Below are 13,447 nucleotides of genomic sequence, written 5' to 3' on the forward strand. Positions count from 1 at the left end.
AACTTCCAGGATGCTGCTTTGTTCAATGATTATAAAACATTGCCCTAAATTGTCTGCCCTTTGTGTCACAGGTAGTCAAGGAAAATGGTAAAAAAAAAAAAAAAAAAGAAAGTCCCTCAATTCGAAAAGAGGCAGCTCTTTTGTTAGAGAATTTGCCTGTAGCATCAGTTAACTCAGAGCCGCAGCTCATTTACCGAGACAATTGTATCAGATGCTGATAACACGTTTATAATAGACGGCCAGAAGGAGCCTCTTTATGCACTTTCAGATACTCTCAGGGTCTCGTGTTACTTTACCAGAGGACGGTTGGTTGCATCACAATTTTGGACCAAAGTTATCGCGGAGAGTGTCGGCTTTTTCCTCGAGGATCCACTGATTCACGTCGGGCTCATTTCTTATTTAGGCCGACCTGTCACAAAGACTGAACGGCTGCACTGTTTGGGAAAACGAGGTCAAAAAAATGTTCAAATGTAATGTCAGTGATCGCTCTGAATCAGAGACGTTTTTTTTTATGCACAATGGGATTGCGAGCCTCCGTGATAGAAATTGAACTGGTAGCTTTAAACCTACGAGAAAAGATCAAAAACTAAAAAACGGCCGTTGGCTTCATTTGCATTCACCTTGATGGGGACATTAACAGGCACTTTTATTGACTGGGGAGTGGAATGGTAACTGCTGTCAGATGTGTTATTAGATGGACAATCATAAGAGACATGATGATGCTCCGTCACTGTCACCGACGCCCAGCAATCATTTCTCCTCATTGATTTTAAAGGGGTTGTTAAATTGGACTGAAATTGTCTACTGTATATGAAACGTTGTTGTTATTCTGCTTGTGCTCTCTTCTGTACAGCTTATTCTACACTCTGAAGGGTCCTAAAGTAGTAACTTGATTTATTTGAGTGGCTGTGTTGCGATGAAGAGATGACTAATGCCAAGATTTGACTTCAAAATCAGCTTGATTGTGGCGCGAGTCAACAGGTGTGGATTCAATTTCCATTGGCAACAGCTTGTTTTATCAAAGCAGTATTCATTTGATGAATTATTCTGGGGCGCCCATGGCCTAGCGGTTATGTCTCAAACCCCATGTGCAGAGGCTTTAGTCCTCGTCTGAGCGGCCGTGGGTTCATATCCAACCCTAACCCTCGGACCTTTTACTGAACGTTGTCCCCAACTCTCTCTCTTCACAACATTTCCTGTTTCTGTTCAGCAGAAATGCCAACAAAAAAATGTATAAATTATTCATAAAAACTGTTTTATTTCCGCCGTGTACCACTCATATTTTACTCCAGAATCGGCAATCTTCCACCACCATGACTCATATACATTATTACTAGTGGGCGTGCTTTACGACATTAACTGCAGCTGCTCGTGAACCGGCACTTCCATGTGCTGTGACATATAGTGTGGTATGCCGCTGTTTCCGAAGTGGCAATTCCATGTGCCATGGTATGTGTCAGTGCTGCTTTTCGATCTTGGCGCTACTGGGAGTCAAGACCAAGACCCAAGACCCAAGACCCAAGACCAAGGCAGGGCTAGACCAAGACAAGACCAGGACCAAATATCAATGAAAAATCATCAACTTGTGTGCAGCAGACATATCACTCACTTAGACCGTAACACGGGAAAGGTTGGACGTAACATGGGGAAAAAATGAAATTACAAATGAATTGAGGTTCTTTGTTGTTTTAGAAAGAGGAGTTTTCCTTCTAATCACAGTAATGACATGGAAAAATAGCCAGTGGTGTTCTTGATTTAAAATCTGGAATCCGCCCAGTCCGAGAAAAATGCTTAAAAATGCTTTTGACTTCTAGAAGAGACCCAGACTGATTTCAAGTACTACAACACTTCTGTCAGGTGTTTTCCAGCTGCTCCATGACGGCTTAAATCATAACTATTCATTCGAAAACACTCTTGAAAATCCCAGAATAAAAAGAATAAAAATGTGAATAATTGAATACAGATGAAAAACAGTTGTCCTTTGGTTCACTTTCATTGCATCATACTACCATGTCATGTCCTCTTGTTTCATCATCGTCATTGTCTGTAGTGTTATGATCCTGGAAGCCTGTTAGACGTCTCTAAAAGGTCGGGGGGGGGGATTGTGAAAAACATCGGTTTAGCGTGTTGTTGTGGGGAGGGGGGGAGAGGAGGGCTTTTAGAGAGCTTTTCCATGTTCCTCCTCTTTGAGATTTTTTTTTTTTTTTTTTTAATTGTTTGGGTTCGAAGCAGGCTTCTCAGCTGGAGCTCGTCTGTGGGGCTTTGCTGAGTCACTCCCACCTAATGGGGAACATCTGCTGCCACGCTTTTTACCTCTCACAGCAGAGATATGGGCGCCTGTTTGAATGGGGGGGGGGCACTCTGGGGGAGGAATTAGTGAGATACTGCAAGCTGCTGTCGAGAAATGAAGACAGTCAGTCTTTTAATCTGTTGATGGTGTACCTCATTTTTTGGTACAGAAATCCAAACCCACACCTCGTGTAGAACATCGTTTTGCCATCTAAAATTATTGATACGGAAACTTATTTTTTGAACTCATGAGGAACGGGTGTGTGGATCATTAATCTAAGGGTTGTTTTTGTCAAATATCGCTTCTTCAAGGTCAACGGTTAATTGTTGTTGAGCACGATAAAGATCATTTATGGTCCATACTGTGGTTGTGTTGGAGTTTGCTGCCATGAGTTTGAGAACAGGTACACATGGTTGAAAAGGTCACCAGTTATTTGAGCACAGGGGTCACCTTGATATCATTTTGTTTTGCAGAAGTTGTAGTAAAAGCACTTTTAATTTCTTACCTGTAGTCATGACTTTGCGTTTGTGCATGTTGATGTACTGTACAGATGTTTAGAATGAGTGTTTACTCCCAAACTTCTACCAAACTTCTGCCGCTAACTTCTTCAAAACGTCTCCTTCTCCTCCATCTCGACGATCCAGCTTTGTTGCGAAGCTCTCATCATCCTAATAATGCTTTTTTTAACAGCTGATTTCTGTCGCTCGATCTCTCAGCAGACAGTTGGTCACGCTGCAAGTGGTCCCAGAATTATTAATATTTATCGTCTTCTCTTCCCCCCCCAAAACAGATTTCTGTGTAGTCTGGTCCAGGGGCATCTGCTGCAGTCATGTTTAGGAACAGCTTGAAGATGTTGCTGACGGGAGGGAAGGCCAACCGCAAGAGTCGCAGCAGCGGTGAGTTTGTCTTCGGATGCCAGCCACAAACAATGACGCATCTGCCTGTCAGCGCACAGAAGGTGGTCACTCACTTGTTTCTGTGGGTCTATTTTAGGAAGCATCAACATGCAGAACACAAGATGAAATGTATTTCGGTTTATGAAAAACTGACTGATAACGTCCTCTTGAAAGCTGCTCTCTGCTTAAAATAGATCCAAACCAGCTCATTAGTTCTGCTGCTTGGATAGATTTACCTCCTGTTGTGAGGACCTGTATTTTTCTAGACACTGGAAACTTAAGTTGTTTTCCACACATGCACTCCTGAACATTACAGACAGGCTGCCCCTGAAATCTGCCTGACTTGGTTGTTCGCGCATGCATCTCACAGCGGGAGATGACTAGCTCAGACACAGCATGGTGCTTGTTCATTCATTCAGCTTTGGAAAATAGAGATAATCTAGAATAACTATTTATAGGTGTGTGATAGCCAGCTGTCGGGAGACTTTATACTTCAGTGATAAATAAAAACTTAAAGGAAGAATGTGCAACATGTTACACATACAAACAGCAGAAATGAAGTATATCCTCTGAGTCATGACTGTCTGCAATGAGCGAGAAGCTCGAGTCCCGTCAGCTGTGTTGTTGTTGGAGCTGTGTTAACATCATGTTTACATGGACGGGACGGCCTTGTGTATAAAAGCTGTTTCAGTCAAGGACTAGAGAAAAGAAAAATAACATACTCACTGTTTTTTTGGATATCATATAAGTGTGTTTAAACCTCGGTCAATATACATGCGATGTGAATTAGGAGCTAAGTAAAGAGCGCTAACACAACAATGCAGGCCACAAGCAATTGCAGCTCGAGCAAAGGACAATTTTGTCTCGCGCTTAATGGTGATTAATTATGGTGCGTTCTAATCCATAACTTCTGTGTGTGAACATGAGTGGAGAGGGGTTTAGAGGTGTGCCGCTGGAGGAGAGCGGAGGCTTCAGAATAGCGGAGGTGTGGCCAAACAGCGGTTTGTTTTGGGTTCATGCTCGTGCTCAAGGGCGACATCTACTGGATCAAAAAGTTGCACGTTCTTCCTTTAAAGTGTAAATTGATGGAACAGCACCTGAGGAGGAAGACTCATAATGGGTCAAAATCAATATGAGTAAAAACTTTGACTTGTTTTATCCATCCATGTGATATGTGATGCTTATTCGAGTGCTACAGTTATACTATTATATGATTGTTCTTCAAAGCAGGGGATTCCTGCAATATTTGCTTGGCTTGTCTTGAAATTCATGCTTTGTCACGTTGTTCTTACTTGTTATCTGCTATAATAGACATCATCAAGTACTGATTTTCACATCATGTGCTATAAAAATGTCCTTAAAAACCTCCTGTGCAGACGTCTCAGCAGCGACTTCCAGATCAAAACCATTTCTCTGTGTGGTTCACAGACTAATCCTCATGCCCCCTCTACCCCCACATTCAGGTGAAATAACTATTAAATCACAGCCGCCGTGTTACCTTGAGGTCCTCGGTGGAACCTTTTGTTCCTACACTTGCATTACTGTCACTCAATACGTCTCAAACTCTCACTTAGAGGAACAGGGTCTTTGATGTGTAGGATAATCCCCGCCAAAAGCAACACTTGGGAGAGCTGAGTGTTCATTTTGTACAGTACAGTCGCTCTCATTTGAATCTAATAAGTTTCCGCTTATTGCCAAAGCCAGTGCAGCACTGTCTCCTCAGGATAGGGTCTTTTTTTTATGGTGTGAAAAAATGTGCCTTCTAAGGGCTTTGGTCCAGCCACCCACTTCACTTGATCAAATAAATTCATTTTGCAAAGCGTGAAAAGTCCCACAGTATGTTATGTCCCCATCTCTTCTCTTGACTAAACCTCTTAAGTGGATGTGTTTAGAGAAAAATAAAGGCTAGTAGTTTGTTTGGCCTTGGCATATTAATACTGGTAATTTGACTACTGGTGAATACTGGTAATTAATTTAATGGTGTGAAAAGTTGCCTGAAAGAAACTCAAGGTGCTCTACATCAGTGGTCCTCAACCCGTCTAGTCTCAGGACCCATCACCAACTCCTCCCTGAAAAATCGCAACTCAAATGTTGATATTTTCATCCAATCAGATCGATTTCATGAAAAATTGTGCAGTTTTTGCAGTTTGCAGTCGATTGTTTCGTACTTTAGACGGTGCAAAAACATCTGACAGAAACAAAAAACTGAACAAAACCCTCACGTTTGAAAAAGGGCTTGACGGTCTGTTTGAGACCCACTTTTGGGTCCCGACCCACCTGTTGAGAATAGTTGGTATATTGTCCAGTTTGGAAAGTCTGTTGATTCACCCCTCAGTTGTACTGTTGTGATGACACATTAATACGACCCTAGACTGAGCGTCCCTGAGTGGACGGGGCCGTCTCTCTACCCCCATGTGGTGCAAGGCTCAGGGTTAGAGAAGGATGGGTTCAACTGGAAAATACAAACGTGTATGAAACATGTTTGAGCCTCAGAGGGAAACATGCACAAGCTGAAGGAAGTTCTGTCTATTCCATTTAAACATAGAGCTGAGAACAACAAATCCAGAGGGAGTTTGACTTCACTCTCTTTTCAGGAAGTTATAACTTCACGTTTTAGTTATATAGTGAATATTAGATTATTGCTGTGATATTCTGAATTTAACATACAGTATACCACCTTTCATGATCAAAAATGTGTCTTTCAAAACATGCTGAGACTTCTGCTATTTCGAAATAGTGAACACATTTCTTGCTTCTCCACTTAAATGACAACGTCCTGCACTGTGAGGCTTCAAAGCTGAAGTGAGCTTGCTGCTAACAAAACCTTAACTGTGTTTGTGTATTGACGTGTGAAGTGAAGTGGAAAACCAAGCAGCAGCACATGACTCCAGTATCCTCCAGTGTCTTTCTTTGTATCCGTCAATGTGAAGGGAATCCTCTCCTCCCAGAGTGCTGATCTTACAATCTGGCTGTAACATCTGTATCCTGCAGTTTCATACAGATTCAGGACATAAAAGTGCACACTCGAGTACACAGACACACTGCCGCTTATAACCTCTATTAAAGACGAAATTTACACTTATTAAACATTTTCCAGAGAGCGGAAACAAGAAATACTAGAGCCCCAGATGTTTTCTCACTTGGCTGTTTTCCAAGCTTTTCCAAGGACATCTGGGGGTCTGATTTATCTTCTTGTGACAGACAGGGGGCGCTCATGAGCTGTATCATGCCTTCTACTGTGGTCGGAGCAGTAGCACTCTTATAACAGCCCTTACACAGTATATAGTGCTGATGCACCGGCTGCTGTAATTGAGCTTGACTCGAGATGTGAGATTGTGACATGAGATGATCGTCCTCTTGTGTTTGATGCACTTTAAAGTGGGATTCTGGCTTGAGGAATGCCACGGCCCTCGTGGCGGAATAAATCCGCTAATCTGAAGACAACAGATGTCCTCTTGATCTGCAGTGAAGAAATTGTCGGAGCCCTGGGTAACTAAGCTGTTGAGTGACATTTTTTAAAATTGAATAACACAGATTAGCGGCTCCGATAGCAATGAGGCTGAGTTGGATGACTCACTGTCTTAACACACTCGGGGGGATAAGGTGTTCTATCTCAGGAACTGTGAAACTTATATGTCCTCTCCTATTTGTAAAGATATATTAGGCTGCTTAGACACGGCTTTTAAGTTTTTTGTTCACCATTGGAGTCAGATTTTCACATTTTTAGTTTGGTTCATTGGTCAGATGCCAAAAAAGATACAGTATTTATTTATAACAAAGATTTTCTGATATCAGTCCCTCCCTCCCAATACCAATTCCATTAACTGTGTTATGGCAAATACTGGGTACCATTCAAAATTTAAAAAAAAATTAAGAAATAATGTATTGCTAACCTCTGCCTGTATCGGAGCCCAAGAAAGTTTGATGGTCATTCCCAAAAGCTGTGTTGTTGTCAGACATTAGCTGACAGGTTCTCAGATTGCTAGCTTCAAGTCTTCTTAATTATGGCATGAAGTCAGTATCGTAAATAATATTCTACAATTCACTTAGCAGACGCTTTTATCCAAAGCGACGTACATCAGAGAGTAAGTACAACACAAGCAAGGATCTAGAAAAAAGGGAACAATGTCAGTAAGAGCAAACGATCAGCTTTGAGTCTGATTGGACACACAGGTGCTGACAGGAAGTGACCAGAGGCAAAGCACAACATTGAGGGCAGTTCTTGAGAGCTCTAATCAGTATAGAAACCATCTTATAAGTCATCGTTATCAAACAAAAACCATCGTCATTACCATCATCATCATTAATAATATGGAGACCATCATCATTAAGTTAGTAAGTATTCATAAAGAGCTGGGTCTTTAGCTTTTTCTTAAAGGTGCAGATGGACTCTGCAGATCGAATGGAGTTTGGAAGTTCATTCCACCACCGGGGGGCGACAGAGGAGAAGAGTCTAGTCAGAGACTTAGGACCCTGTTGTGAAGGTTGGATCAGACGTCTTTCTATTAATGAGGTAAAGTAGAGCAGGGAATACTTAAAGGGTATGGCTACGATTGGTTAACATGTTGCTGTCAAACATGATAGTGACCTACCAATGATTATCCAACCTCTCGTCCAAATATGGCCAATTTGATTGAAGGGGATTGAAATGAACATGCCACACTTAGGGCATAAACAATTGGGTATTAAATCTAATGGGTGAAGCCAAGACTACTATTTGTACACTTCTTGTATTGAGCCTGATATTAACTTGCAGCTCATTGATTGGACAGTTTTTTTTTGCAGCTGTAAGTAGTCATGTGCATTATGTTGCGTCTTATGTATTTGGGAGAAAGAATATCGTGTTTCTGTTCTCAGACACTATCATTAATATTTGAGTCAGTCTGTACCTTGTTCACATTCCTCTCAGTCCGACCACCCTGCAATTAATCCCATGCCTTTAAAGTTCTGAAGTGAACGTTCACTTTGGGAGTGTGCATAATCGTTCACCCTGAGATTCAGGCTGTTTGAACAAAAAGGACAAATTTAAGTTACAGCAGCTTGGCAGATATCAGATCTGCTCTGATGCTTCTCTTCAAGACAAAAATCAGACTTCATCCTGCACCCATATGTACGATTATTTTTCTCTGACATAGTGGTCGACTGTTACTGTTGCCTCCAGCGGTTTCATTTACAAGAAGAACCGTCTGGAAAGCAAAACGTGAATGGAAAGGGAAAAATGTCCCCTCATGGACTCAGACATTACATCGCTTTCAACTGTATAGCTCAAGAATTCTTTTCATTTCTGTGGGTAAAATGTGGAGCACTCTCTCCTTCCCGCTCCCATCATTTTGTCTGGTCTTGAAACAAAGTCAACTGCCTGACACTGCAATTACAGTTTATGGCGTTGGCTGATTGGAAAATGAGAAATGGGGTTGAAAGGTTGGGGTGTCTGGACAGAGAGAGACATTGCATGACTAATAAGCACTGAGAGAGATGGGCTGGAGCGTGGCAGCTGAATGGACCAGATGCAGTTTGCACACACTCGCACATGCTCATTTAAATTCATTTGGATTAAAAGATGAAGCGTTACTCTCCAACAGATGGAATACAACACCAAAGCTAACAGCTAACAGCGTAATTATGTGAAGTATTTCCTTCTTTATTTGACCTCTGGTCTTCTCAAAGAGGTCATGAAAACACAACTGATAATGAACATCATTACAGTCCAGACTAGGGCTGTCATGACAGCATAATTTAAACTTTAAAGGGATTCTAGTAAAAGACAAACGATATTGATGTTTTGTTACCACAACAACAAAGGTACTAGGCACCAAAATTTGGGTATTTTCTTGTTTTTCATAAGCAAACATTGCAAGCAAACCCGTGTTCACTGTCTAAATTGCAAACATGGAAAGTCAGTATCGCAAACAGCAAAGACGCACTAATACATTGGCAACTTCAATGTTGCCAATGTATTAGTGCGTCTTTGCGCTCGCTTTCATTCTCAGCAGCTTTTGGTTAAAAACGTGACTGAAGATCCGTCAGGTATTTTCAAAGCTTTGGCACTTTTTTCAATCATGTACTGTATAAAGATGGACAACGTGCCTCAACCTCTCCCGTTGGACAAAGATAAAGCCAAAATACCCCTGTGACAGGCGCTAACATATTGCACATTTGGAACAAGGGACTGTGCTGAAGGGATTGGATGGAAGAGCTGTGCAGTCCACAGCGGAACAGATTCTAAGGTTGGATTGAAGTAGACAATCGCGGTTTTGATGAGTCCAGAGACTCTTCATCTATCGATAGAACTGTCTTTCATGGCATTTTATACCTTTTGATAGCACTTTGTGTTCCCAGCTTTTGACTTGTTGCATTACATTTATTTTGGGGAATAAGCATACATGCTAAAGGTTACCACACCTGCGATATAAGGAAAGACTACATTGCTCACACAGATCAGGAAGTCACTTTCATACCAGTTCAAGGTCAGTGAATTTAACTAATTTAGCTCTTAATTGATGAGTCATGCATAAATCAAAAGCTACACTTCAGTGCAGTCAGGGCTGTAATTTTTTCTGAGTGAGTCCGGTGAGGAAGTGGACTAACTCCAGTTATTTATTCTGCACTTGAGTTCGATTGACAGCTCTAATCTGTCACCAGCCAAATGGAGACAGAGCTCAGTTGACTCGAAAGGACCAAAGAAGAAAAAACAGGATTTATGGCTCTCCACTGACTTCGAATTGCATTTGAAGATGCCTCCTTGCCACATCTGTGCTCTGAAAATGAAAATGCTAATTTTTGATTTGAAAGTATTTTTCAAACTCATAGGGGCCAACGATCTTGACTTTTTCAATTAAGTGTTTCCTCATTGGACGCTATATGCTAATCCTTTGACATGCTTTAATACTTGTTTTATTATAGAAAGCTTCAGGTTCTAAGTTCAGCACTTGGTTGAATACTGTGGTTGATGTCCTCTGGCAGGCATGTATTAGAGTATCTCTAAACAGGCATATGCAGTAGTGTTTCACTGAACCAAAGCAAACAGTTTAGGTGTGAAAGAAACTACCTCGACGTACAAAATACACTCATCCCAAAGCTGTCTGTCTTTGTTCTATTGATGCACTGAGTTACGTGTAAGATGCATGGTTTTACAGCTCATTTCATTGATTCAAATTGCTCTCTGTGTTTTTGAGAAGGCGATCGTTTTTACCCAGTCTAGTGAGTTAGACGCATTCACAAACAAAGGGATGCTCACTAAAAAAAAAATCCCTTTTTCAGTTCAGTAAAAGGTAGACCGGCCTGTACTGTAGAATGACTGTACAGTTTTGTACTGTTGTTTTACAGCAAAAGAAGCAGCCTCATTCCGCCCTTTAGTCAGGCAAGGAGCGTTTCCCGTAAGTCGACGAGTCTGAAGGCAGCAGGTGCCTGACAGGAATCAAATTGGTCCCCCTAATCACAGCACTCTAATTGATGGCTAATTTTCCACAGTGGTGCAGAAATCTAATTAAAGATCATCAGATCAGCAAACATGCTTGGAGCTCGAAGGCACGAGGAGTGACAAAACAGCCAGACCTAATTCAGTGCACTGCCAATCTAAAACATGCAGATAAGTCCACCTGCACTGCGCGAATCCACTCGTGTAAAAAATGTGGATTGATCTTGCGGCAGTGACTTTTAGATACGCGATACAAATAGATTTTAGGTGCATAATCCCTGCACTGTAGTTATCTTATTATTAAAGCTGTAGAATAGAACATCAGAGTTATATAAATATTGCACGGTAAGGGTTAATCTGTGGTTACATTCCTCCTTGTTTCATTCAGTGATATTCAAAATGAGTGAATTAAATATGTGCCAAATTCAAACTTTAACACAAAGCTAAAGATGCTTCTACTTTGACATTTTCAAGACTGCGCCTCGTGCATGGGTGACATTTTTTATGATTGCTTTGTGGTCATTCTGCCACCCTAAACCCAATTTTGTAAATTAAGATGGAAAAAAATGGAAGTTAAGGGAAAAATCTAAATGAAAATGGGGAGACTTTTGTTGTGGCCAAAGCAACATCTTAACATGACCTTATCCAAAGATCTCCAACCCGAGTATATATAAAGATTATGTAGTTGTTGTATTTTGTGATAATGAAAAAGAAGTAAACTTTGTGTTGTCGAGTATTCTCATGACTTTATGGAAATATCAACAATTATTGGCAAATTATATATTCTCTTCAGACGTGGACTCGTCACCTCTCTGACCGACTCCTTAGTAACTGCTGTGATGTCATCTACTATGTTTTCTGCAGTGTGTAGCTCATCAGTACTGAGTGTCTGTAGGACAGCTGTCTTTAAATCTGAGTTCTACATGGAAAGACGAGAGATTGTAACATCAGTCTGAGAACGAGTCTCGAGTATCAGCCACTTAATCGACACTTTGCAAATCAGACATCAATCCTGCTGAGCTTTCCTCATACATCTCTACCACTCTGGTATCTGTTGTTCGCCGTGTTGGTGGGCTTGTACTCTGACTCAACAAGTGCCATCTCCTCGCTGATGCCTTCTCCTTCTGCACAAAACGTAATGGGAGCATATCTCCAGATGCCACTTTGATTATTAGCAGGCTAATGTTCTCCACTAACAGGGTTTGCAAATGATGCGTTCCCGTTGTCTGCCTCTGCTGGTTTCTCCTTGTTCTTTCAGTGCATGTGGTGACAAAGGAAGTAGAATGTCTACGATATGCAAGTTTAAAACCACATATCTTGCACTGCATGTTATCGTTGGTTCATCACTTTTCCCGGACATGCCTGACATGGTGCTCGCAACGCTGACTCAGTTGAACTCTCTTTAGACGCTGATTAAAAAAAAAATCCCTCAGTTACTCCCAGATCAAGTTATAGGAACATTTGCATACCACACTTGCACATACCATTCATCATGTATTTATGTTTACTTATGTTTTTATAAATAATGTTATCCTTTCAGCTGTGAGTGCACTTTAAAATCTATTCAATAAAATGGAAAAGTATCCAACACATGCATATGCAGGCGTTGCACATTTACATATATATTGCAAAGCGAGCTTTGGGATATCCAGTGGACATTAGCGACTGCTTTTTACTGCATGGTTATTAATCATTCCCCCGATCATGTAGATGAAAGAGGCTGCAGGAGGAGCAGCAGCAGCTTAACATGAGCTGAGTCTGGCTGATCTCCACCGAGCGACAGATTGGCACCTACTGCTCCACAGAATGGTCCCTTCCTTCCTGTGTTAATGGATCCAGGGCACAAAAAAAAAATGAATGGAGGGAATTCAGTGGAGCAGGTTTTGGTAACATGCAGGAACACTGTTCTCCTGCAGAGCGATAATAACATATTAAGCCTTCGTTTTCCCCATTCTCTTCAGATTACAAATGTTAAAGTGGCTCAGTTTGTAGCATCAGATAATAATTACAGATCGTGTTTTTGTCAAGTGCTTAATTCTGAAAACAGTCGGAAATGACTGAGTCTCTATTCCAGATCTGGAACTAACAATTATATTCATTATTCATACGTCTGCCTTGTGATTCCTCAATTAAATGAAACTTAGTGTCAGAAAAGTGTGGGGGGCGGGAATCTAATTTTTTGAAGGCCTGTGAAGTGGAGCTCCAATCTGAGACTCCTACTGCTGCACCCTAACTCCTTACCTAAACACGACCCAGACCCATCTTTGAAATACTTTAAAACATACAATTAAAACATTAGCAAACAATTTGAATATGGATACACACACCAACACGTTCCTAGATGTATATTCACTCACATAAACACACCTTTCATTTTCTGGAAAAACTGGAAACAAAGATTTTCGTCCGTCTTCCGGGGACATTTTTTAATTTAGTTAAAAATGATTCCAGATTCACCAGAAAACAAGAGAAAGATACACTAAGATAAACAGAAGGAAAAAACACATCATCCTCCCATTCAAAGCTTTACCAGGTTATCAAACATCAAAATAGTGACTCTGTCCGTCGAATAATAATTTCTTCTTGATTTGTATTCGGGTCAGGTTTGTTTTATCACTTCTTTTGTATCCTTCTGCCGGAGCCAGGATTAATCATGTGGACTCATTTTATCTCCCACTGAGCATTAGATATCTCTGTACGTCTTAATTCCTTTTGAAATGTGCACATTAAGCTGCTGCATAAACACAGACTGTAGACCAGACAATGGATCCATGGATCAATATGGTGCACAGCTGTCAGGGGGGAGCTTTGACCTTTAGTTACTAAGGACAACAGCCTGATGTC

The 13,447-nt window shown here is 41.1% G+C and overlaps 1 protein-coding gene across 10 annotated transcripts in view; it reads left to right on the top strand.

The window, feature by feature from the left end:
• Window positions 1–13,447, top strand: part of tanc2b (tetratricopeptide repeat, ankyrin repeat and coiled-coil containing 2b) — a 169,125-nt gene that overhangs the window by 40,694 nt on the left and 114,984 nt on the right. For all 10 annotated transcript variants that reach the window (XM_065949866.1, XM_020630813.3, XM_065949869.1 and 7 more), the window contains exon 3: window positions 3,081–3,186. In XM_065949866.1, the coding sequence (XP_065805938.1) occupies window positions 3,120–3,186 (67 nt within the window). In that variant the 5' untranslated portion in view covers window positions 3,081–3,119. The remainder of the gene's footprint in view (window positions 1–3,080; window positions 3,187–13,447) is intronic.

Source organism: Labrus bergylta, chromosome 21 (genome assembly GCF_963930695.1).
Source record: "Labrus bergylta chromosome 21, fLabBer1.1, whole genome shotgun sequence".
Classification (NCBI taxonomy): domain Eukaryota; kingdom Metazoa; phylum Chordata; class Actinopteri; order Labriformes; family Labridae; genus Labrus; species Labrus bergylta.